This window comes from Delphinus delphis, chromosome 16, assembly GCF_949987515.2.
Source record: "Delphinus delphis chromosome 16, mDelDel1.2, whole genome shotgun sequence".
In the NCBI taxonomy this organism is placed as follows: domain Eukaryota; kingdom Metazoa; phylum Chordata; class Mammalia; order Artiodactyla; family Delphinidae; genus Delphinus; species Delphinus delphis.
This window is the reverse complement of record NC_082698.1, coordinates 46,414,565-46,441,662: the sequence shown is the minus strand read 5'-3', so window position 1 is coordinate 46,441,662 and position 27,098 is coordinate 46,414,565. Positions and strand designations below refer to the sequence as shown.

General features: G+C 49.4%; 1 protein-coding gene across 1 annotated transcript; it reads right to left on the bottom strand.

Moving 5' to 3' along the window:
* Nucleotides 1–8,474: 8,474 nt before the first annotated feature.
* TMEM273 (transmembrane protein 273) lies at nucleotides 8,475–26,474 on the bottom strand. The gene is made up of 6 exons (XM_060033473.1): nucleotides 26,427–26,474; nucleotides 19,824–19,893; nucleotides 19,225–19,365; nucleotides 17,962–17,992; nucleotides 15,683–15,771; nucleotides 8,475–8,587 (listed from the first exon to the last, which is right to left on the bottom strand). Exons 1-6 carry the CDS (start codon nucleotides 26,472–26,474, stop codon nucleotides 8,475–8,477), a joined length of 492 nt encoding a protein of 163 aa, XP_059889456.1.
* Between the last annotated feature and the right edge of the window lie 624 nt (nucleotides 26,475–27,098).

Genomic DNA, 27,098 nt, shown 5'->3' with positions numbered 1-27,098 from the left:
CATTGCACCACTGGAGGCTCCTACATTCAGTTAGTGGAGCCCACAGTTCTGGCTGGGAAAACAAGCCCTTTAGGCAAATTTCCCCCAGTAATTCTAACTTTCTGGGAGTTTCCACAATAGAGGCTGTTTCTTAATCCTTCAGGGAAGTGCTCAGACCCTCCCACCTGCATGTGGGTCACAGTGTAGAAAAAGCACTTACTCCCACCATCATTTTATGATTCTCACAGCAACCTAGACATGTGGGCAAAGGAGTATCCTTTGCCTATCAACATGAAGAAACAGCCGTGGAGCAGTGGGTGCAGTTTCCTGGGGTCATGCAGCCTGTGGGAGGGGAATTCAGCTTCCTTAGCTAGATTAGCTAGATCAGATGGACACATTTTAGCTTTAAAAAAAGAATTAAATAAACACAAGGTCCAGAACTGGTATACTGGTTAGAAATATTAATTGAAACAAATGTTCTGCCAATATATAGCAACAACTTTAAACCTGTGATACCCTCAGTCTCAGCAATCTCACTTCTAGAACTTTATCTTTGAGGAAGTTAACAATATGCCAAGATTTCTCTGGCCTATTTTCAATACGGTGTTATTTATACGCACAAACTCAGAAGCAACCAGTGTCTCAAGCAAGGAGGTTCAATGGATTGGGTTACATCAGCCTCACCTGGAAATTTGTTAGAAATGCAGATTCTTGGGTTCCACCCCAGTGCCTCCAGCCATCTGGGTTCAAATAAGCCCTCTGTGTGATTGATTCAGATGCCTGCTAGAGTTTGAGAATAAAATATGGGACAACCAAAAAAGGGATGCAATGCAGTTCATGAAGAGCTCAGGAAAATATGTTCCAATATAGGAAGTACAACCATATACAATTGACCCTTGAACACATGGGGGGGGGTTGGGGGCACCCATCCTCCACAAGTTAAAAATAGGTCAGCCCTCCATATCGGAGGTTCCTCATCCGCGGATTCAACCTACTGCAGTACTTACTATTGGAAAAAATCCACGTATAAGTGGACTTGCATAATGCAAACCCGTGTTGTTCAAGGGTCCAATGTACCATACGATCCCAGTTATGGAAGCCTAGTATATGTATATATATGCACGCTCGCATATGTAAAGTCTGGAATGATACATACCAAAAAGTGAGCAACATTTATCTTTGGAAAAGGGGTTCTCCCATCCTTTTGCTTACCCTTATTTTCTAATTTTTGTACAATAAACATGTAAGAAAATAAGCAATAAATTACTTCTAGTTTTATTTAAATATTAATGATTTTTTTAAAAATACTAAATTAAAAAAATATTTATATAGATATATATAATATATATATATATATATATACACACACATATGCTCACAAGTAAGATTTTGCGAAACCCCACACTTCCTGCCCATCCATCCCCAGGGTGCGTCATACCAGGTCCCGTGGGCACGTCCCTCACTCCAGGACCTCGGGACAGGTGTCAGAAGGCAGCAGCGTTTGGCTCACTGGGCGCAGGAAATGCGGCTGGGGCAAAGGGCCGAAACCTGGCCCTATCTACACAAGGATAAAATAAACTGGCTACAGAGAAGCCCGTGGGAAAGACATGACATTTGTTTGCAAGGAAACATAAACAAGGACGAATGAAAACAGAAAAGTGGCTCAGCGAGAGACTGATCAAAGCCAGCTGGGCAAGCAGGCCCCGACTTCAGGGAAGAGGGCAGCTGTAGGCGGGCTGGGGGCTGGCGGGGCGGGGTCGGGCCTGGAGGCAGGGCCGGGCAGCCTCTCTAGCCACGCATCGCCTGAGGGGGCGAGAGAGGGGAAATTGCGTATGACTGGGCTTCAGGCATTTTGAGACCTGAATTAGCTGTTCCAGTCACTTGGATGGGAGGAAGGATCACCCAGATTCTGTCTTCTCATCCCCAAGATCATAAACAGAAAAGAATCAGCATCTATCTACCACCAACCATGTGCCCGGCACAGAGCAAGGCATTTCATCATGTCTTTTAATCCTTATGATGGTCCCGGAGAACCCCCAGGCCCTTCCACTCCTGCCAATTTGCCTAACTTGCCCAAGGTCAAGTAGCTGCTGAGCTGTGAACCAGGTGTCCAAACTGGGACCCGTGCACGTCGGCACAGCACAGGCTTGCCCTATCACAGAAAGCCGGGTTGTCACTGGCGACCACCAGAGTCCTGCCAGTGCCTTCCCCATCTCCCTTCCCACCCGCTCTGGACACCTGCCCCTTCCCACAGTTCCTCCACCCACCTGCCATCCACCAGTCCTGAGCAACTGAGCCCGTTAAAGAGCTAGTGTGAGCCTCAGCCTTGGCGTCATTTCCATCTTGCAAAGGCTAAGGCAGCTTTACAATGTTTATTTTCAATCGTGCCAGGCAAATGCTAAGACATGTTGTAAATTATCATTAATTTGAAGAGATGTTTCCCTTGGAGAGACAAAATGCCTAGCTGATTTCATGAACAATAGCTGAAGCTTAGAAGTTACACTACACTTAAGTTTTCTCTTGTCCTTGGCCTAAATCTGACCTTTTGTTCCTCCCACTCATTGCTTTCAGAGCTCAGACATAGGATCCCCACTCAGAATGGGGGAGGAGGTGGAGGGGTTCCTTCAGGACCAGGTGATGTCTAAGAGCATGACCGGCCCCCAGCTGCAGGGCTCAGGCGTCCGTCAGCTCCTGTCACCACCCTGGGATTGTGCCCATCCCTCGTCCCCCTTCTCACCCCTCTTCCCTCATCTGGGTGAGTCATTGCCATCCTCATTTAAGAAGCTGATGAAAGGAGATGATTTTAGCCTGCTTGAGGCCAAGTCATGCCCATCTTGGCTGGCACTCATTTTTCTTTATCCGTACATCCAGGGTTTTACATGGCTCAACTTCTGATAAAGCTTCTTTAGATATTATTTCCTCTGAAAAGCTTTCATTTGCTTGGAAAAACTCTCTTTGAGGGCAAACTCCCTTCCCACCATTCTCCTCATCTGCCCCCCTTCCTCTCTGGGGAAGTGGAGTCCACCCCTCTGCCTGGAATTTCTTGGGGACCAGGGGAGGCACCCGCAATTCAGGTGCACGAGACCCTCCACATGGTCCTCTACAACACTGATGGTTCTTTTAGGGATGAACCATTAATAAACGCACGGCCACCATGACAAGGTGAGAAGGTCTGGGTTCTGTGCCTTCCATCACTTCAGAGATTCCTATACTGAAGGCCTGTTCCATATGAGCCCATCCAACTGATGGAAATAACAGCCCTCATCTCTACGCTAGCTACTCCTCCCAAACCGGAGAAGAAACATCAGTGTAGCCCTGCCCCTCCTCCTGCTTATTCTACCTCTCCTGACACCCACAGGTCGCCCTCAGCCTAACTCAGCCCATACCCGCAGCTGTCCTCACAGCATCCCCACCCTCTGCCTCACCAGCCTCACCAGGCACTGGGCTGTCCTGTCCCCTACTCTTATTTTTACCATGTTGCTGCCCTTGCTGCCAAAGTGGTTTCACAGTTCATTCTGTCTGCTCCCCTACCCGAGGACTCTCTTGGCCAAGACCACTGCAGGCCACCCTCTCAGGCTGGCAGAAACAGCATTTATTTCTCTTACTCTCTCCCGGGGCAGTCTGGCATTGGAGCCAAGTCTAAGGTGCAAACGAGGGCAAAGAGGTCAGAGAGGGATGTGCTTCCATTGTGATATCTGGGTCCAGCAGCCTTGGAGACCAGGCTCCCCAAAATACTAAGGGATGATACCATTATACACAGTACTGCCGCTCAGATCATCTCACACTGGCCATGCCACACGTACGCTATATTTTTAGGAATAAAAATTGTATCTGCCCTAGAGAAATTCTCATGTCTGTGCCAAAAGAGTATACACAAGAATTTTCATTCTTCCTCTTCCCCTCCTCCTCCTCCTCCTCCGAATTCTTCCTCTCTTTCTCCTTTTTCTTTTCCCCTAAATGCTTGTAATTGCTTTGACGTTTTCCATCCCACCTTTTTTTCTTTTTTTGCAGTACGCGGGCCTCTCACTGTTGTGGCCTCTCCCATTGCGGAGCACAGGCTCTGGACGCGCAGGCTCAGCGGCCATGGCTCACGGGCCCAGCCGCTCCGCGGCATGTGGGATCTTCCCGGACAGGGACACGAACCTGTGTCCCCTGCATCGGCAGGCGGACTCTCAACAACTGCACCACCAGGGAAGCCCGCCACCATTTTTTTTATTCTAGGAGCTCTTCCTGAATTTATGTTACACAAATTCAGTACTATATTTTTCTATCATTGGTGAGAATTAATCAATATTCTATTGATATATTATGTCCCTGAACAATATAATGCTTTCATATCTGTCTCCCATACAACCTCCCATATTGAGATCATGTGGGATTTCAATGTACAGGAATGGCAATGTATAGTAATTTTTAAAATAATCCCTACTTATTTAAATTTAAATATCAATTTTACCGGTTTCTTTACTCACTGCTACTTCTTTTATCTCACACATTCCTCTTAAATTCATTTTTCATTTTGCTGAAGTTCATCTTCCAGTCATTTTTTTCAGAAAGAATTTTGGGGTAGTAAATTTTCTGAGTTTTTGAGGTTTTTTTTCCTTTCACTTGAATGATAGTTTGGGAAGAGAATACTATGGTGCATAATCATATCCCCTGAGAATTTTGAAAATATTGCTTCTTTATCTTCTTTCATTCAGCTCTGCCAATGAGAAGTCTAATTTTGGTCACAGTCCCATTTTTTATAGGTCATTTGCTTTTCTTTGTTCTTGGTACTCTCAGATTTTACTTTGATTTTGCTGTATATAGTGGGGTTTGCATTTGTCTCGCTGCATTCTTCCTTTTAAGCTGTGTTCTAGTATCTTTCTGCAACTTTGGTCAATTTTATTCTCTCTCTTTTGATATGTCCCTGTTTTTGTTCTGTTTGCTCTTCCCTTCCAGAACACCTCGTAAATGAGTAGGACTTCTGGATCTTTCCTTCATGACTCTGAACTTCTAGTTCACCTATTCGCTTACCGTCTTTCTGCAACTACTTTCATGAAAGAGAAAACAGACTTCACAAATCCAGACAACCGAATGGCAGGGCACTGTGTATCACAGACTTCCTGACCCTCCTCCCACGCAGCCTAAACCTGGGCACGGTGACTGTTTTGCCCTTTCTTAGCTTTGCCGTGGTCTTTTATACTCCTGGGTATTGGCACACCAGCTTCCATAATGCTCTGCCCTCCTCCCTGACTCATAAACTCCTCACGTCCAGGCCTGAATGACTTCGCCGCAGTCTGCATACACAGCCTGGGAGACTTCTTTGTCATCCGATGATAACGTCCACGTGAAAAATCATATTCTTTGAAGGATGCTTAATTTATCTGACAAGTCTGGGATTATGACAAATGACTCGGAAGAGAAAGAATCAGTCAGTGGGAGGAGCCCCGAGCGCAGCCTGGCCTTGGCCCTTCTAGGCTTCATGTCACAGGCACCACCTGCTCTGCTTGCATCTTCAACTCAGCTCAGCTTCCCTCTGCCTAAGCAACCCCTCTGCACACTCCATCTCACCATAAAAGAGCCTTATGGCTCCTCCAGGCCGATTCTCCCCTGCTTTTTTCATGGATCTCAGAGCACATTCTAGAACAATCTCTGACATGTGTGTTTTTAACCCCAGTTCACAAGCTTGAACTCCTGTAGGAACGCAGGGTTCGCTCTCTCTCCAAGTGCAGCCCATCCTTTGGCTCCCTAAGAGCTGATTCAAGAGACCTGAGACCAGCTGCAGACCCTTCCCAAGGCTAGCACTCCCCGGGTCTTCCACATCCTCATAAATGGTACCAAACCCTAGCACAGAGGCTGAGTCACTCTTTCCCTCACCCCCGAATCTATGTGAGCAAGCCCTGGCATCTCCACCTCTAAACCCCATCCCAAACCCATCCATCCTCTGCATCTTTGCTGCCGGCACTCCAACCCCAGCCATGCTCACCTCTTGCTTGGACTGGGGCAAGGACCAATCTGGACTCTAGGGCCTGCAGAGTGATATTGACATGTCATGACTCATTCAAAAATCAGAATAACTGATACTTTCATCTCCATCTGCCTAAGTTGTTTGTCTGCCTCTCAGCTATTTCCAAACCTGGAAGATAAAAAGAGCTGTTATCCACCTACTTATTCAAACCCCCATATATTCTATGATGGAATATGTTAGAATTCCACAGTATGTATACTTTTAACACAAGTGGAAGAGTATATACACATATTTATTTAATTTTTATGTGTTGATATATAGATTACATGTCAAATATATTTTTAACTTAACGACATAGAGATTGATACATATGTCTAATTTGTTGATCTTGCCAGATAACCTGATCCCATCTTACCTTCTCCTCCAGGTACTGAGCCCTGGAGGCAGCAAACCACAGCCATGCCTTTAGATCCTGGCTGGCTGCTGCCATCTGCAGCTCACTCCCCCTGTGTAGGGCTAACTCTTCCTCCTGGTATTTGAGTACCATCTGTCCCTTCCCCTTTGGGCAGGATGTTCTGCCCGCTGAGATGGGCTGTCTGGGATCTGCACGTGTTCTGGGGGCCCCTGGGCTGGGAAGGCCTCTGCTAGCATCCTCCCAAACCACAGGGTGGGGCAGGAGGAACAGCCCTTGCTCAAGACATCGCACCTACAGACACAATGACTTCTTGCGGTTGCTTCAAAAACATGTCCAAGGGCTCCTGCCCATCGGCACATTTATCCCCAGGAGCTGCTCCCAGGGCATGTCTGCCTTTATAAGCCAAGGAGAAAGCACTGGTCTTCAGCATACTTCTCTGTGTTCTTCACACAGGAGACCTTGTGTAGGGCACAAACAAAACCAGAGCCCGGGAGTGGTGCTGGGAAAATATGTCATGAAGTGGGATGGTGGAGAGGATCCCACATTCTATTGAGTTTACAGAAATTAAAACGATTACTGAGAATCTAGATGCATTCACCTTCAGTTCACAACCAGCTGTCTTAATTAAAATGCTGCTAAAAGAAGCAAATCAATTAAAAGATACCTTACAAGATGGTTTATTCTATCTTACACACAGAAAATTGCTTATGAGTATTGCATTACCGCTTTAGGTTATCAGTTAACCAAGTCTGCTAATGAGCTACATTGTTATCAAGTCAGATAAAAGATGCCCTGGGAATCCAGGCAAATTATTACAACACAGCACTTTGTTTTGAAATATAGCTCATCTTTCATCACACACAAGGAGGGTAACCTTATCTAAGGAGTGAACCAGTCCATAGAGCCACTGAGATTTCTGCTGAATGAAAAGGCAAAGAGTATTCCTTAATGCAGCCTGGAAATAAAGGATTAACATTACAGGGGAGAGAAATGTGAATGGGGCCTGTGCCATGGAGGCTTACGTTTACGGCAATAATCAAAGACGTGGGTTTCCTAAGCCTCTGCCAGCTGTGTCCTCCATGATAAAGTATGGACATTGTCACAGTCACCACAAAATAATTATATAAGCATAACAATAATTGCTTGCATTTGCGTAGCTCTCTACAAGGCACGGCAGCTGCTCTCTCATTTAATCCTTTGTTGGCTCCACCATTTGAAGAGCTACAGAGCTGCAGGCCCATTCCACGGCCATCAGACCCCTTTCTCCCACTCCAGCCCAGCCGCCATTTCATCCTTTGGAAGGTCTGTCTTTCATTTATAGGAATGGAGACTGCCCCATAGTTTCCATGTTTCAGGGCCCCTGAATGTTGACAAGGGTTTTCTTTTGGCAGCTGAGGTGAGGCCTACTGTTCTAGAAAATGCTGCTCACCTCTTGGTAAGATGGTGGTGCTGGAGAGGCTGTGTCTTGAGTCTGGGTCTCATTCCATGAGCCATTTGCTGCCAGTAAGATCCATTGACATGGACACAATGCCATCCTGAAGCATGACCAGCTCCAACTGGGGAACCAGGATAGCCAGTGAGCATTTATTGGCTTCCAAACTTTCTCACACTGGAAAGAGGGCTCTTACTTCCCTCTACGCAGTCAGCTTCTTGCAGAAGAGAAGTAATATTTTCCTTTAGGACAGAGGCACTTTAGACTCTCTAAGTTCTATTATTTGCCCTGGATTTTGAGTTCCGTGTGAAGGTCCATCACCAGCTTTGTTTGCTCAAACTTAAGCTATCTACAAGACCGCAAGCTTGGGCAGCTGTCTAGAGTGCCAAACCCCTCCTGAAGAGGCTGCTTTCTCAGAGCTCAATCACTTGTGCATTTCTGGAAAGAAAAAGAACCATCTGGAAGATTTCCTGACAAGAGTGACTATGCTGTAACTAATCATGGCATATGCTAATGCACCCCACACAATTCAACAGGTATGAAAGAGTTCATCAGCAAATCTTAGCAAGGTGGGGCATTTCCTTGTGTGACCTAGAAAGGGACCTGAAGACCAGTGGCTCTAGATAAAGGGGAGAGTTTTTCAGATAGAGCTCAACCTAGAGGTTGTTTTCTGCCTGCCAAACCAAGGCCACAAAACCTCATCCACTTTGGTGACAAAAAAGGAAGAAGTCATTCCCCAAGGTTAATAAGCATATCGAGGGGAAAGTGTCACTTTCTGTATTCGAAGAGTTTGCAATGATCTGAGCAGGTGCTGCAAGGCAGACAGGCCGATGGGAATGTAACTAGAAACTGATACCTTTGAGTCTGAACTATACACTGTTACAGAGGGTGAGACTTCTCCACACTTAGTGTATCAGCTTTGGCATGAGGGAATGGCAGTAAAGATATATATTAAAAGCTAGGAACATGGAAGAAAAGATGGTCACTGAACCAGACCCCGATATGGTAGAGCCTGGGCTGAAAGTACGGCAGAGACCCTGCTGTAGCCACTCTTGGCTAAGGGTCTCACGCACACTTCCACGTTGAGGCCAAATTCCCACCAAAACTTCATTGTAGTTTCACATAAACATTACTCATAGTTATAACAGCATGACATACTTATGCTTACATTGTATACTTGTTTATTCCATTCCACTGTGCATATTCAGTCCTAATATCTTGAGTCTAACATCTGCCCATGAGAGAAGGGGCAGAAATAGCAGAAAGACAGGGCAGAATGAAGCCTCAATGGGGCAAGCCAAGTCCACATCCGTAAAAAAAACAACATATACCTAACTACCCCATGTGTGGAAGACCAAGGACACAGGTCGAGGTCAGGGTTACAAAGCTTGATGGCATCAGGGCCTACATGGAAGACAAGCAAGTTGGAAACAAGCAAGGATAGTGAGAGAGAGAAGAGGAGGAAGGGATTCCAAGAGAAAGCCTCAAATGCTGTCAGGTTGTTGTGCTTCTCCTTTAACGGATGGCTGGTCCAGAGGAGCAAAGAGTTTGACTTGGTTGGTCTAGAGGTCCAGGGGCTTAACAGAAAGTTTATCCCTCCTATTATCTTAAAAAATTCCTGAGCTGAAAGGACCCTTTCAGGTGTCACTAAGGAGAGGATCAAAAGTGGCTGGACCTAGTCATCATTTGCACTTGAGATACCGATGCCCAGAGAAGATGGGCAGACCAGGACAGCAGTCTCCTCCCACCCCCAGTGTCCCTGAGCTGGGGAAGTGGCAACCGTGAGTTACCACATTGAGGAACTGTTCTCTGACAGGAAAGGGATTCCTCTACAAACAGGTGTGCCACCAGCCCCTAGAGATCCAGACATAACCTGCAGGAAAAGATAAGCTGGGCAGAGGCTGGGATAGCATCTGCTGGCTGGACTAGTAAGTGAATCAGGCTGCAGACATGGACTGGGCATCAAGAGGAAGAGAAAGAGACTTTTAGAGACTCTAAGATCATAGTGGCGGCCTAAACACAAATCTTCCACCACATCCTCCAAAAATCATGCAGACCAAAAAGGACAAAAGGAAAAAGCTAAACTAGTAACAAGGTGCCTATATGTCCTGGTTTGCCTAGGACTATCCCAGGGTATAAATGCTGAGGATAAGTTAATGCCTGCTAATGCTGAAAAGCCTTTTGACCAAATCCCACACACATTTCTGAAAAACTCAGTAAAATCGGAATTGATGGGTGTTCCTGTAACATGATAAAACATGCGTACTTTTGCCCTAAAGCTAACATTTTACTTAATGAAAACCACCAGAGGATTTTCCACCAAGATCAGGCACAAGACAAGTATACTCACTGTTTCCACTATTATTTAACATTGGTGGTTTTAGCCAATGCAATCAGAGAAGAGAAAACAATTAGAGGCTTAAGAATTGGGAGAGAAGATCTACAATTTGGCAGATGACATAATATGATGAAAACTCAAGGAGATCAAGAAGAAAATGAACAAAACAATAAAAGCATTCAATAAGGTAGCTGCTATCATGTTAACACACCAAAAAAAAAAAAAAAATCCATAAGCAATCAATGAACAAGTAGGAGACATAATGGGAAATTCCATTTACAAAAGCAACAAAAACATAAAATATTTAGAAGTAAACTTAACAAGAAATGTGAAAAATCCATAAGAGTAAACTCTGAAAACTCTCCTGAGACAAGCAAAAAAACAGACTTGTAAAAATTATATTTCTTGTCAGTGAAGGATAATATCATAAAGAAGTCAATTGTCTTCAATTTAATATGTGAACATAATGCAACTCCAATAAAAATACCAAGATGTTTGTTTCTGTAGCTAGATTCTGAAGTTGACTGTAAAGTTTATATGGAAAAACAAATGCACAGGAATAGCTAAAACAGAATAGCAGGGTGTGCAGGAACCAGCCCCGCCAAGTAATAGAGCATACATGAAGCCACCAAAAGAAAGAGTGTGGTAATAACACATGAATAACCACAAACACCATTGGAGAATACCATGAAGTCTAGAAGTATCCAAACATATGTGGAAACTTAGAACATTATAAAGGTGGCAAGTAAAACACTGGGGAAAATAGGGTGGTTTTGAAAAATGATATTGAAATAACTGGATTTTTATTGGGGAAAAAGATAAAATTGGAACTATATCTCATACCACATACCATACCAAATGAATCAGAGATACAAATAAAAATAAACCCATATAAGAACCAGAATAATATATATTTATATATATATATACATACATATATTACATGTATAAACATTTATCTAATTTTATAAACATTGTATATATGTAAAAAAAATTTTAATTAAACATATTTTTGTAAAAGGAACGCAGGAAGAATAAAATGGGAACTATTGAGATTAATTACCTCAAAGCAGTGGGTGGGAGCAGGGTGGAGTGGACAGGATGAGAGCAAGACGTCTCTGAATTTACCTGTTTATGTGTTTTTAGTTTTGAACCATATGCATGTTTCACATACTCAAAAAATAAAATTAAACTAAAAGGATTAAGATAGGAAACTAAAACCAGCATATACACTGAAACAAATGTCTCTAACACTATATCAAATTGATAGCAAAACCACATTGAGAAAATAGTTAATTCTTTTTGAACACAATACTCTGTACACATGGAGGACTAAATTCTAAGAACAAAGAACTGCAAAGAAACTTTTTTTTGATTTTTAAAAAAAATTTATTTATTTATTTATTTATTTTTGGCTGCGTTGGGTCTTGGTTGCTGTGCGCGGGCTTTCTCTAGTCGTGGTGAGAGGGGGCTACTCTTCTTTGCGGTGCACGGGCTTCTTACTGCGGTGGCTGCTCTTGTTGCAGAGCACGGGCTCTAGGCACACAGGCTTCAGTAGTTGTGGCTCATGGGCTCTAGAGTGCAGGCTTAGTAGTTGTGGTGCATGGGCTTTGTTGCTCCACAGCGTGTGGGATCTTCCTGGACCAGGGATCAAACCCATGTCCCCTGCATTGGCAGGCAGATTCTTTCTTTTGTTTTTGTTTTTCAAAGCTTTATTGGGGCATAATTTACATTCCATAAATTAATCCATTGTAAATTTATAATTCAGTGATTTTCTGCAATTTATAGAGTTGTACGACCATCCCCATAATCCTGTTTTAGAACACTTCTGTTACCTCAAAAAATTCCCTCATGTCCATTCGCTTTCAATCCACTTCTCACATATAGCCCCAGGAAACCACTTACCTTTCTGTATCTAGAAATTTGCCTTTCCTGCATATTTCTTTCTTTTTTTAATAAATTTATTTATTTGTTTATTTATTTTTGGCTGCGTTGGGTCTTCGTTGCTGCACGCAGGCTTTCTCTAGTTACAGCAAGCAGGGGGCTACTCTTTGTTGAGGTGCTTGGGCTTCTCATTGCAGTGGCTTCTCTAGTTGTGGAGCATGGGCTCTAGGCATGTGGGCTTCAGTAGTTGTGGCACATGGGCTCAGCAGTTGTGGCTCTCGAGCTCTAGAGCACAGGCTCAGTAGTTGTGGCGCACGGGCTTAGTTGCTCCACAGCATGTGGGATCTTCCCGGACCAGGGCTCGAACCCGTGTCCCCTGCATCGGCAGGCGGATTCTTAACCACTGTGCCATCAGGGAAGTCCCTGCAAAGAAATTTTTAAGCGAATTTGTAGTTGTACAGTGTTGTAATTCTGGAAGTACGTATTTTGTGTGTATTATAGGGTAGAGCAAATGGGTAAAAATATTTATATGGTTGGGGAACAGGATTTTCACTTTAGAGGAGGTAAAGTAGAAATATGGAATGAGGAAATCTCAAGAAGAACCTTATGGTATTGAGTTTTTGATTTAAATATACATTTGCTGACTGTCCATTGAGAGGGCCTACAAGCAATGATGCTTCAATAGCCATAAGCACACATTGTGCCCAGATCTTGGTTTCTAAAAACTATTTCACATCATAAAGAAAGAGGAGGAGGAGGAGAAGGAGAAAAACATGGGTCGAGGGAAAATGGGTGATTCCAGGTCTGAGCAGGAACAGTACAAGGTGAGCCTGGGACACTGTGCTGTGTCAGAAGTCTAGGAAATGCTCAATGACTACTGGGGTCCTGTCTAAACCCACCAAGAAGTGACTTGTACTGATAACTTGTGACAATTTGAACATGAAAAAGATTCATAATGGTGATGAATTATAGTTCATTGAAGTCCATAGGAATAATGTTCAACAAGAAAGAGAAAGAGAAAAGGGGAAGAGGACAGTCTTTTTCTAGAAGAATGCAGCTATTAAAGGTAGAAGGAATTCTGGAACTAGAAACTCAGTACTTTGTAACCCCCAATGCAGTAACTGATTCAAACATGGATTATGAACAAATATAAAATCATTGGGTGGGGCTTCCCTGGTGGCGCAGTGGTTGAGAGCCTACCTGCCGATGCAAATGACACGGGTTCGTGCCCCAGTCCGGGAAGATCCCACATGCCGCGGAGCGGCTGGGCCCATGAGCCATGGCCGCTGAGCCTGCGCGTCCGGAGCCTGTGCTCCTCAACGGGAGAGGCCACAGCAGTGAGAGGCCCGCGTACCGCAAAAAAAAAAAAAAAAAAAAAAAAAAAGAAAAATCACTGGGTGAAGAATTATTGGGGTCAGGGTGTTCCCACCATCTCAAAGTCCCACCCCTTCTATTATTTACTAATTACAAAGGCAGGGTTTTCTCTCTACAGTGCAGAGATCTAGCTGTTGCTTCCTTAACCAAGTGATCAAAAGCAGCAACACCAACCTTGAGAGAGACGGGGGTCATGTGCCTCCTGGTGCACTGCACTGAAAGATACATACGCAACGTTACCTCTGAGGCAATCCTGACAAAATTCTCAATCTGCATCTGCTCAAGAGGAAACAGTCAGATAAATCCAGAAAATGGGACATCATGAAAGACGAATGGCTTACGTACTTCAAAACTGACAGTGCCACGCAGAGAGAAGGCAACATCGAGAGAGAGACTAAAAAGGGACAAAATCCAACACAGTGACTCCTGGCTCGGAAAAAGAGAAATATAAGGATACTTGGGAAACATTTGAATACAGGCTGTGTAATAGATGATGCTATCGAATTACCACCCATTTCCATTCATTTCTTACCGTTCATGTTGTTGTACTGTGATTATGTGGGAGATACGTGGTGTATTTAAGGGTGAAATATCATGATATTTATATTAGTTTTTAAATGAATCAGAAAAAAGTTATGTACACAGAGATAAAGCAAGTAGGGCAAAATGTTAATTTATGGATCTAGGTGAAAGGTGAGATGTTTTTGTTGCACTGTTCTTTCAACTCTTCTGTGGCTTTGAAGATTTTTCAAAAGAAGGACTGTGAGAGCACATGGGTGGTGATGAGGTGCGGGAAAGCAGGACTAGGGGAAGTGAGTTGTGAACCAACCATTCAGATAAACCTGGAGGAGGAGCCTCCTTTCCTGGGGGCAGGGCTCCTTCAGCCAGCAGCCTAGGATCCTGTTCCCCTTCCTGAAGGCTGCCCTGCACACTCAGGCTTGTCCACTCTGAGACCCCACAGCCGCGTTGAAAAGCAGATACTTCTGCCAAACTGATAGCTGGATGACACAAAGAAAAGTTTTGGAATTTTTTTGTCTTCAAATGGACTGAGCTGGCTCACAGTTGATTGGCCTCTGTCAAAGAGAAGGTCTTGGAAAATCAAATCAAATAAGATAAAATTTATCTTGCTGTTAAAACCCAGTTTTCTCAGATCTAATCAGGCAAACAGCCCGCAGCTTCATTTAAAATCTTGCCAAAATACCCCCATATTAGCTGTCCCAAAGAGATGCTGATTCCTGGTCTCACAGCCATCCTGGCAACAGGACTTCTGGCCCATGGCTAGCAATCCCCCTCCCGTCCTGTGGGGGGCGTGCAGGAGAGCCACCAGCCAGCGCAGGACAAGAGAGGGAGTGCCTTTCCTCCTTTCAGTAAGAGCGATCCATCACTCTTAAAACTCACCTTTCAGAGAAGTCGAGGTTTAACATGCAAAACAGAAGGACAGCATGTTCACTGAATTATTCCTAGATGACGGAAAGCACGGGCAAAGTTCTGCTACGGGAGAATGGCTTGCTTGTCCTTTGCTTTTTCTTTCGGGTCTAACTTCTTCCCGACTCAGCCTGACTCCATCTAGTGTCAGTTTTGGAAACTTGAATTGTGCTCCCTTCTGTGCAGAGAAGCTCTGATGTGATACATGCTGAGAACAGTCCGCTGCACATGGTGGGGGAATAGATGGGGGTGGGACTCCCGTCCAGCCATTAACTCCCAGCCACCCGCCTCTCCCCACCCTTCATACGTTCCTTCCCTTCCTCCTCACCCTGCCTTCCCCCTGCACCCTTCACATTCCCTTTCCTGTACTTCACTCTCGCAGTGCTTACTGTTGAATGACTACGGCAGCCACCTCGCCTGGATTATGGAAATCTCATCCTAGAGCTCCAATGTATCAAAATAATTCAGAACATCCAAACATACAGAGCGGAGCTGCTCTCTAACACGATCATATGTAGGAACGTAAAAGCACAGTGACTGTTCATTCAACAATGCTTTTGAATTGGTTTGCTTTGTATTGTTCACAGCAGAATCTTCACACACACACATGTGCGTGTCAGGCCTTCATTTTGAGTCATCACATAATCGCCTCCCCTCCCCCCACCAGCACGCACATATGCATGTACACATGGACCAGGATTAAGCATTAGGCATTGTGAAATCTTTCAGTTTTGTGAATTCCATGACTAAGATGTCCCTGAATCAGGGTTTGCAACAGTTCTGGAAACTTCCAGGGGCACTGGAGCTTCCAAAGCACGATGCCTTAACCCAAAGTGTCCTCTGAGGCGTGTGGGCAGTTTGGAGGGTCGAGACAGCATCGCTCACCGTGGGTGGTGAGATCACTCTGCCAGAATCTCTGCCTGTCCACTCGATTGTTCTGACACAGGACCAGAGCTGACCACAGCAGCCCGCAGCTGCACGCCAGGGTGCCTCAGTCACCCAGCAGAGGGCCCCTGAGACCATGCTGTGGGCAGAGTCTCCGCCCACATCCATCCCAAACTGACCCCTATCCTACATTCCCCACTCCAGAGACCCCAAAGGCCCCCAAAGGTGATGCAGGTTCTGAGCCTGGGGCTCATCTATGCATTCCCAGGTCCCTTCACCCCTGCCATCAAGAGCTAATCCTCCTCATCCTTGCAGACTTAGTCTATTGCCTCGCCTGACCCAGGCTGCCAAAAGCCCTGTTAGAACCCCTGGTAAAGGCCGGTCTGCCCTGATTCTATAGCGGGAGAGCAGTCAGAGTGCTGCCCTGGGTGAGCTGGGACGAGGATGCCCTCCTGGCGAGCGGCGGCAGCTGCACACTCAGGGGAACCTGTTGTGACACCAATCCCCCAGGGGCTGGAAGAAGGTAGAGCTGCCCAAGGAGAAGGGCCCTTAGGGCGGGGCAAGGGAGGGGCATTGGCTGACTTGGAATTCTACTTTCCTACATGAGTGGGTCATGGATTTGGTGACAGTTGGGAGCCGCTCAGCGTGTTTCTTCTGGAAAGAGAAATGGGACAACTTAGCCAGTGTGAGTCTGGGTGTGTGTGTGAACGTGCGCGTATGAGATGGGACACATGGCATCCGTGGTTACCCCAGCCCCAAAAGCCCCCAATTCCACCAACATTTCCAAAATCCCCCGCAGCTGAGTACCTAACCCCTCTGTGAGAACCCCGGGTGCAAGAGGAGGTAACACTGCCACTGAGAGGACAGCTGTGTGGCCACCCCAGGACCTGGAGACCATGCCTCCCAGGCCTCCCAAACCTAGGACAACCACTTGCTGATTTTCCTAGGACAACGTGGGTTTACGCCTATCATCCTGACACTACTATTAGTACAGTAATGTCTCTTCTCCACTCTCAAAAAGTCCTGATTTGATGATAAGATACATGGTCACCCTAATCACACCTGTCTCCCCCAGTCCAGGCCCCTGTGGGGTGGCCAAACAGACAGTAGAGGGGGAAGACTGGAGACGGGACAGAAAGAGACAGAGAAACAATGAGCGTCAGAAACAGAGAAAGGAAATGCTTGGAGATAGAGTTGATGAAACATGCTTTAGGGCCTCATGCTCAGAAATCAGTGCCAGGAACTGGAAAGTCTGAAGGAGGGCAGATCCTTCAGAAAGTGAAGGTCTTGAAAAAATCCATTTCCAGCTCATCCCCAGGGCATCCCCCTGACGGCCGCATACCACACATCCATCTCTTCTCCATCCACAGATCCACCCATTTCTTCAAGAGATGCTACTTTGTACTTACCAAGCCCCAGGTCCCAGGGAAGCACTGGAGGAGGAGATCATGCTTTGCATCCCTCTAAAAGCCCACCACCCTGTCTCAGCCCAGACATCTGTCCTGAATGCCAGACACTCACTGAACATCTCCTCTACTTGGAAGTCTCCAGAAGCCTCAGACTTACCATGTTCAAAAAAGGTAGTCACCAAGACACACACCCCCCAGCCCACTGCCCACACCTGCTCTACCACCTACTTCCCAGAGGGCATCCCCCAGCTAGGAGCTCCCCACCCCGACAAACGCTGGCTGTTCTGGATTTACCTGCACCTTCACTCCGCCTCCGGGGCTGGCTGCCTCATTGGTATCACTCAGATCCTTGCTCCAGAGGCCTTTGCAGTAGCTTGCAGCTCTCTGGGTGCAGAGCACTCCATATGATACAAAAGAGCAAGTGCAAAGGTCCTGAGGTAGGATTGTCCTTGGAGCACATAGGCTCTATGCAGAAGAGTAGTGTGGCTGGGTGGTAGCAGGGAAGCCAGGTAGCTGGGGGCAGAACACATGTGGTTTCCCAACTGGGACATGGCAGGAGCTGGGGACATGACCCTGAGAGCGGGGGATGCACTGGGATGACTCTGAGCAAGAGGTAGGGCAAAATCTAACCCACAGTGTGGAGAAGGGAACCCAGGCTCCCTCTGGCTGCCATACCCTGTGGGCTCCCCACTCAGATGACACCTGCCCACTGCCCAAAGGAGGGGAGAGCGAGAAGAGGGGCCTGTATGGTGCATCTTAGATCCCTGGGAAGAGTTTCAAACTGGAGAAAGGAGCTAAGATGTCAGGCGATGGAGCAGGATGGATAAAACAGGAGGGAAAATACCAGTCACAAGTTGGCAGCGACCTTACCTTGGAGTTCTCTTCTTTAGCTCGATGCTGTCTAAACAGAGAAAGCAGGGCATTAGGAAGGGGGCCCTGCGATGGTGATGCGGCTCACTCAGTGCCAGGCCAGCAGGAGGGGTCGGAGCCACCTGACTTGGGCACTGCTGAGAGGCTCCCTGGGTTGGGGTCACTGGAGGGGAGGTGGTCTTGGGCTGAGTGCTCTGCCCCCTCCCCTTTGGCACGGTCGCAGCTTCTCCATCTGGTCCCTCACTGAGCCCTCTAGCTCAGCACATGGGTGAAACTGAGGCTTCCCCAGAGACACCGCCCACCCACCCCCGCCAGTGGCTTCTCTCCTCTCCCCTCCTTGCAGATCCTGGGCTCTCTTGCCCTTAGGAGATCTAGAACATCTCCCGCTGTATGATGAAGAGCCTTTTCTCTCCCCTCATATTCCTAGTGATACAAAATCAACGGCAAGTAAAGTTCTATGACCAACGAAGTTGCTTGTGCAGTTGGACACGCTGGAATCTCCTGAATGCTGTCTCCTCCTCCCTCTGCCCCCCTCTGCACATCTTCACAGGTAATAATCATATTTTCCAGATACATGGTGAGGGTCCTTCCTCCTCATCCTCTGAAAAACTGCATCACCATCCCATTAAGCAGTCTTATACGGGGAATGGATTTTGAAGGTCCCACCTTGAGAGAAAAGGGGTGCGAATCAATGTTACATTTTGCTGTCAAAACATCTGCATGGGCTGCACCTCTCCGTGGCTGCCACGGCATGTGGAGAGCCACGCTGGGTTCACGTAAGCCCAGCTCTGTTTGGATCATGAGGATACGCTCAGCGCTTCTCAGTGTAGGACTTGCCCAATTTATGAAAAAAGTGCAACTTGGCCCAGGTAGGCAGGGCCAGCCACACTTCCCACCACCCACCCATGCCAGCAGCAGCCTCATCACCTCCCGGGATCGATCTCATCTGATCACACTATGTGAGTAAGAGAATAGAAATTACTGTCTGAAGCCAACTCAGCTCCCTTTCCCACCTTTACTGCAGGAAAGCTGATTCTTAGGAATCTCAAGAATGACTAAATGGAAAAGTGCAGAGAGAGAGAGAGAAGCAGAGAGAGACAGACGGAGACAGAGACACAGAGAGGTCGCTGCATTTCTTTTCAGCCCATGTTTTTTATTCTCTCTCCAGCCAATGTTGCCCTCAGAGCCTCACGCCAGGTGACTGGCCAGGTCATGTCTTGTCTCAGGCAAAGGCAGAGATGGGGCTGAGCATCATTTCCTTACCATTGAAGCCCACGTTAGTGCTTCTCTGTTCGGAGGAATCATTATCAAACAAGTGCTTCCTGATCATGCAGATCTTCAGGGCCAGGAAGCTGGCCGATGTGGCGAAGCCCACAGCAATCCCAATGGTGGCGTATTTGATATCTGAAGGGCAGGGAGGAATTGAACAAGGAGCTTCAATCAGTCACCACACGGCAAAGGTCTTCCACAGCTCCCTTTACATCAGGATGAAGTTCAAAGTCATTCACTTGGTCCTTAACGTTCCACAGTCCAACTCACTGAGGCCGGTCTGTTTTTCCACTCTCCTGGGAGCACATCCCTTCCCTCAACCTCCACCCACACACCATCTCCTCTTCCTGGAACTCCATCCATGGTCCCTTCAGCTGTGGAAATCATTCCCGAGTGGCTGATGGCTCGTTTCTCTGGCCTCCTGTAGCCTTCCTCACTTATTCTTTCATCAGTTCACTTGTGGAGTGTGTGCTGATTGCCTGCTCTGCTGAGCGCTGAAGGCAAATGAATGAGTCCCTGACACCACCTTGAGGAGCCTGTGGTCAGCAGCGGAAGACGAGAGCTCACCTGAATGCCAGGTGACTGGGGCGGGCCAGTTTGGGAGCCGAGAGCCTTCCCAGAGGAGGTGACATGCAAGCGGCACTGTGCCTGGTGAGCGGAGCCCTGAGGTGGAGAGAGGCTGGGACCATGCGTGTGGAGAGAGACACCGGCCAGGCCACGGAAGCCAGGCAGATCCTGCTGTCCCGGGCTCGTGGCCACAGCCACCGAGAGTGGATGGAGGTGACCCTGACAACTCACGTCCCCTTCGAGGACAGGCTCTCCTGCAGCACCACACCCCCGGGATGAAGCTACGTTAGCCACTCAGGCAGGCTTGGGGGTGAGCACTGCCCCAGTTCCATGACGACCGGCAGGAAGTCCTACCAGGACACCCCACCTGCCCGGGCCTTTCAGGGCACCTCCTCCTGCCCCTCCGCCCTGCACCCAGAATCAGCTGGGTGATTGACACTGGGTGATTGACGCTGGGTGATTGACACTCCACGGAGGACATCTTCACTCTGAGTGCATTGGTGGGGAAGGGACCATCGTCATGGAGTTTAGGGTTTTTCTGGTGGCCTCACTTGGTGGTGAAAAAGCTGGAGGATTCTGAAGCAAAAATACACAGCCTTGCTCTAATCACAAGCCTTCTTGGAAATCTGGTGACTTCTGTCATTGAAGGGCCCACGTGGGGCCCATGCACTCACCCACACCTCACAACACAATATGACCCTGGTTTTCTCAGTTCTTTGAAGCCCCCATTGAGCTTCATTGTCTCTTTACATTAATTCTTCACCTTAATCCTGCCGCTCCAGTCAGGTTGTAAACCTTTCCAGGGATGGGACAAAGCCCTGTGTTTCACACATGGTAGGGCTGGGCTGCTAAAACCATCACATGGAGCCGACTTCCCGCCTGATGCCAGAAACACAGAGCTGTGTGCGCTGTGTGCTCACGCTGGGGCCTTTCTGACACCAGTCTGCTCTGCACTGCGTTTACTGGGCAGAAGACAGGGGACGGGGCAGGGCAGGCGCAAGTGCGTGAGGCCAGGCCCACTAAGGGACAGCCTCTCCCCTGCCCCCCTCACACACAGACATGTCTCCTGGGTCCTCCCTTGGGGGTCTTCCCCTGGTGACCATCGCTCTGACCATTATGCAACATAAAAACTTTGTATGAGCTCAAGATGAAACTTGAACAGAGAAAGAAGAAAGGACACAGATCAGAAAAAGCGAGGTGGAAAGAGTCAGAGAGCCAGAGAGATACAAGGAGATATGGGGACACACACAGTGGGACACACACATAGGCTCTGCCGGAGAAGCCCAGACCACTGACAGGCGGGCTGAGAAGGAAAGGGGAGAAAGAACAACTGGCGTCCAGAGAAGCGTGGCCTGGCCTCAGCGACAGCGCCAGGCCCCAGTCCTCACCAAGCTGCTCAGCATCTTTCATCAACCTTACCGACCGAATGCATCATCCTGAACGCCCTGCTCTTTCTGCCCCTCCCTGGCAGGGATCCTAGGCTCAGCTCAGCACCCACTCTCACTCCCAACAGGGTCAGGGCCCTTAGACACCTCCCTCCACACTCCATCCTGGGTCCGCCCCAAGGTGGGAGGCTGCCCCTAGTCCCTGGCCCCAAACAGGCTCCCGGGCCTCAGGTCCAAGGTCAGAGACTGAGTGAGTGCCCTCCATGGGGCTGCTGCCCTGACAGCTGCAGTGGGCCACGCTGTGCACTCCACCAGCCACATCCCATCCCCGTAATTCCTGCTAGCCAGCCAGCCAGCCACTCGGCGGCAGCCTTTCCCCTCCTCGGGGAGGGAAATCCTCCATGCCGCCCTCCTCCCGAGCTCCGCCCTGTGCTCTCAGAGCCCCTGGATGAGGATCTGTCAGAAGCACACTTGTGCCCAGCTGCCCACACCCCTGCCTCCTGCCAGGGTCATCAGCCGGGGGAGTCCCTCCTGGGCTGTAGACCCCTACGAGTCCCCAGCGCTGATTTCCCCTGGCGCCGCGAAGTAGCTGGAGGATGGATGGCCCTAGCAGGGCTGGTCTGCAAGCACAGCCAGAAGCCTCCTGACTGCTCCTGCGTTCAGGTCTGTGAGAGACCCATGAGGAAACCACGCCGCACTTTCTTTGCTGAAATTCTCTGGGTTCTCTCGTGCAAACATGATTTGGGAGCTTAGCATCCAGAAGACAGTCTCTCAAACTCAGGGGACAGTCCAAGGGGGCTGAGCAGGGGCTGGCAGTACCAAGGCTGGTGTCCTGGGGGGCAGGCAGGGACCCTCTGACTGGGAGATTCACAGGGCTGTGGTAGGCACAGTGCTGCCCAAATCTGGCTTGACCACCGGCACTCCTGGCTAGGACCGTCCACACTGAACCAGGGGCAGAGGGCAGAAGCCACAGTCTTAGGGCATGGCCTTTGCTGCTGCCTAGAGCAGAGAGCAGGGGGACTGCCTCTAGATGGGCCTGCTGAGGTTCCAGGGCCTCTACCCACATTGTCCCCATGTGTGCCACATCGGGCCCAGGAGCTCTCACCAAAGCACACACCTGAGGCTACCACTGACCAGAGGATGGTGCCTTTTGCTAAGAGGCACAAGGCCACTATTCCGGCTCTGAGTCTAGAGTCGACCTTCCATCTCAGGCCCCGTTTGGACATGCTGCTGACAGAGACCTGACACTCCACCCCTCCCTGCAAAACAGCCAGTGTCCCACCCCCCTCTCTACAGCCCCTCCCACCTCAGTCCTGCAGAGCACAGCCTGCTCTCTGCAAGTGGTTTCACAACAGGAAGGAATCTCCTGCAAGCTGAACAGTCCTGAGGCCTGGAGGCTCCCTCCGTCCCCCTCCCCCCGAGTACTGGGGGGGCAGCCTTCAGAGGAAGACAGCAGCAGGGCTGCTCCAGAGAGCGAGCGGAAGGCACAGGGTGGCCTGCCCAATCTCAGTTGGAATCTGACCCGCTGAGAGCCCATCCCTGCCATTCAGACCTCCCGTGCTGTCCACACCTGTTGGGTCCACCCTCCATGGGAGCTGGCCCTCTTCGACACCCTTATTTGGGCAGAATCAGGCTGTGTGTTTCCAGTTGTGGGGCAGTGGGCGTGCATGCACGCAGATGTCATTCTATAAGTATCCGACCTAAAAATAGGGGGAGGCTGCCCTAAGTGTTTGTCCATTGATGCCTGGCCATTTTCATCTTGAAACTTAAATATTGCAGAATGGCTCCTAAGTTTAGATCGTATAAATTCCAATGTCCTCAACTCGAGGAAGGGGTTTCAGATGTCTAGAAAAGACATCCGTCCTCCCCTAACGGAATCCACACATAGGAATGACGTACCTGCCACTGTGCTCCACGTGGCCCTGGTGACCAGGGGGATCCAAGAGCAACCCGAGACCCCGGTCCCCCATGAAGGAGCTTTTGCAGAGTGACGGGGAGACAAGATTTACACTGAAGAAAGGATCAGAGTGTCGTGGGTGATGTCCGGCATCTTCCTGCAGACCTCAGCCTCCAGGAAAGTCTGAACGGGGGTGTGTGGGCTGGCCTTGCCACACTTGCCTGCCCACCTTTCCTGGCCCCCCGGCCGCAGGCAGCACCTTGGCTTTCCTGTGGGGAACCACTTCCTTGTGATTCCCTCAAGGCCAGTTCCAGGACGGACCTGTGAACCATCCCTGATGAATCAGGTATTACTTCTTCCTGTCAGCAGGGACTGGTCAAGGGGTGATCCAACTCAGTCCAGTGAGACTCAACTCTGGGACTTCGGGGAAAATATTAAGAAAGAGGAGTGCCTTCTGGAATTGGTAACTGAGGGGTGGAGGGAGGCCCATGGGGTGGAGGGAACCTGCTGAGACTGAAGCCTCCACAGAAAAGGGTCAGGCTGAGACCACGTTCAAGATGGCTTTTGAGCCCCTGGATCCAGCTGTGCCTGAAGCACCTCTTCTTGAATTCTCAGCCCCCTCAATAAGGAAACACCTTCTCTATCTTATAGTCTTATCTGAGCTACGTAAATATCACCTGCAATCAGAAGCGTCCTAATGACTTAGGTAGCAGGTCCTTCACAGAGCAGAGGGTGCTGGCTGTGAACGAGGCGCTCACAGCACAGCCTCAAATAAACCCAACTGGGATCTGCAAGTTAAGCAAGCCTGTGCGCCCCGGGCCTTTGCACATGCTGCGTTTTGATGCAATACCTTTTTTGTCCCTATGGAAAGCTCTTATCCTCCAAGACATAGCACAAAGCCACTTCCTCTGGAGGTCCCCTCCTCTCTGTCAGCTCAGGATCCCCCTGCAATCTTGTCACACCCTTGCCCTTGCCCCGAAGGGTGTTCTGTGGCACGAAGGACACACTTCGGATAGCCCAAGCGAGCCGTTTCTCCCCAGGACCAGGATGACATGTGAGACTCCTTGGAACTTAGTTTCTCCTCCTGGGAGATGCAAGCAGAAGGTAAAAGGGGAGAATCTTGAACTGATGGGAAAGTTACCCCCAAATTACTGTTAAACCAGAGTGGTTTGCAGTGATAAAATCAATTTTGTAGTGATAACAGGGCTCAGGAGGAAGTAAAGTTCAGCCACAGAGACACAAATCTAGTGACAGCACTGCTCCTAAGACTCTGAGACCAGGGACACTCGTGGGACACGTGTGCAACACAGATGGGGCATGTGGCTGCCATCAGTGTGGATGCACCTGAGGCCCCGGGTCCAAGTACCACACAGCCAGATCCCGCTGGGAGGGAGGATTAGAAAGGGGATTGGAAGTGAAGAGCGAAAGGGGCTGGCCCGGTTATGCTCCACACCGTGGTCTGAACCTGGGCCTCACTCTTCTCACCTGAAAATGGGGCCTTCAGCCCCTGACACATAGAAGGGACTCACCCAGACAGCTCTTTCTTTTGCCTGTTTGTCCCGAAGCCTCCTCGCAATGGAAGCTGATCTTGGGTTCCCAGTGGAACCCAGGGCACGCTTCTCTAATTGGGCTAGTTTGGGGGCTGTGGGTGCTGGCCACCCCTTCCCTCTTCAGAGCTCACGATGGGTCTGCTTCTCAGGAAAACAAGGTCGGTGGACCTGGCCCTTTTGCCCCACCCTGGGGCTGTTTGTGCTGGAAATTAGGCCCAGGTACAGAATGGAAGCCCCAGTCCTATCCTGAGCAGGATGCCAGACTCTGAGTTGGCCTGGGTTATGCAGCAGCCCTGCTCCCCGCAGCTGCTGGGCTTGCGCTGGGGTCTAGAGCCTTCCTCTGACATGGCTGTGACTTGCAGGAACATCAGGCTCCCTGCTCACAAGCCTCGAAACCACCTTGAAATTCCGTTTCCTCAATACCCTCTTCCGGTCTCAGTAAAGAAGCTGCAACGGCCAAGCTTCAGGTCAACAGGACGTTGCCACTCCCCTCCCACAGCTGTCGGCGCTCCTCTCTTCCTGTGAAAGCACCTAGACTTGGGGCAGAACCCAAACCTGCAGAGCCGCACGGGTCTGAGAGATGGAAAGCAGAAGGAAATCAGAAGATCCAGGAGAACAAAGCAAAGACGGCTCCACGATGGGCCTGGGAGCTTGGGAATAGCGCCTCGGTTTCCATGGCTCCCCATCCAGGCAAGCGAGCACACCGAGCCCCAGCCAGCGCACTCGCTCCCAACCCTAGCTCAGGACGGCCCAGGCCCTGGCCTGCAGTGGGCCCTGGCTCCTGGAAGATGGGCAGTGGGTCAGGAATTCTGGGCAGGGGGTCCCTGCTAACACACGGAAGCACACAGCTGTTAGCGTCCAGGGGGAACAAAGGGGCACCCAACCCAGCCTGGGGGCGTCAAGAAGGTCCCCTGGAGTGAGCACTATTTAAGTTAAAAACAAAAGGACAAGTAGGAGCTAGTGAAGATGGTGGGGGAGAGGGGAATGGAGGCAGGTAGGGAAGGTGCCCCAGCAGAGAAAGAGGTGTCAGCGAAGGCCAGGAGGCCCAAGGGGGTGCAGGGGCTTGGGAATAAAGAAGCTGGTTCAGTGGGTCAGAGCAGCGAGGGGGCACAGGTAAACTGCGGCTCTCCAGGCTTTCCAGAGGAGGGGGACGGGACAGGCAGCCAGGACACGGCCGCCCTGGGCAGGAGCTGGAAGCAGGAGGCCACAGAGGGCCACCGGAAAGATGGAGGAGCCCACTCAAGGCAACAAAATACAAGGGAAAATGACTCCGGCTTCTAGAAATAACCTCATAATTAAGAGGAAAACAATAATGGTGGGTGACCAGACGGTATCAAAACTTATGCCCACTTTGTTTTTCCTGAGCAATCTTTGCTAATTAATTCTTAAAGATTCACACACTGGGATTAAAACACTCAGCTACAGAAGCCAAACTGAGCAATACCCTTCCAGGCTAATGGAGGGGCTGGAGGCAGGGAGCCAGCTCCGGGCCAAGGTAGAAGCAAGGGTGCTCTAGGCCTAGGGAGTGCTCCCAAAGGGAGCACTCAGGAGCCCTACGGAGCCCCAGGTCCATGCTGGCCAGGAGGGGTGACATGTAAATGCTATCACACCTGGCAGGCGAGCTGCTGAAACCTCGAGGGAGTCAGAGGGGCTTGGGGCTGCCCTGGTGGGGTGCGCGGTGATGTCCAGGGAGGCTGGGGTCAGAGGTCCCACAGCTGGAACACCCAGCCAACTCTACACTCACCAGTGGAGGTTCGCTCCATCTTTGAATGTCTCTGGGGAGGGCATGAAACTTACCTCTGCCCCCACGGTGGGTGGGAAGGAACGATACTTGGAACCCCTCATGGCTCCCAGCTCGCTGGCCTCTCAGCAACGGGGGTGCCCATGGGAAGCCTGCCCGGCCACACACGGAGCGTGGCTGCGAGGATCCCCTCACAGGTTGGGGGGAGCACAGACTGAAGTGAGGGCAGGAACCGTCTTCCACGAGCACTCAGCCACCGGTTGACACGGGGTCTTCAGCTTTCCAGGGGACCAGGGACAGGCAGGGGCAGAGCATACCAGGAGGCTGCCCTGGAGGGGCGCTCAGGTCAGAAGGGAGATGGTCCCAGCTCTCTGCTGCTGCCTCTAGAAGGCTGTGGTGTTTCATCTAGGGGACAGCCCACCCACTCAACATAGGCGCTTCGGACCCGAGAAGACCTCTCTTCAGGAGCGCGTCTCAGGGCCCACCTTTGCAGAGAGAGCAGGGGAGGCTGGAAACAGTGCAGAATAACTAATTAATGATGGTAAAGCATCGTGGAAGAGGAAAGCGTTTCAAAACCGCTAAGTGGTGGGTTATTATTATTCATGCATATTCGTACTGTGCTCTTCAGCCTCTGGGAAGCTTCGCTCAGGAGTCCTCTGGGACTTGGCGGAGGGGGTATGTGTCCAGGGGGTGGGGCTGTGGGATGACAGGTGGCCTGGCCCTCGGGG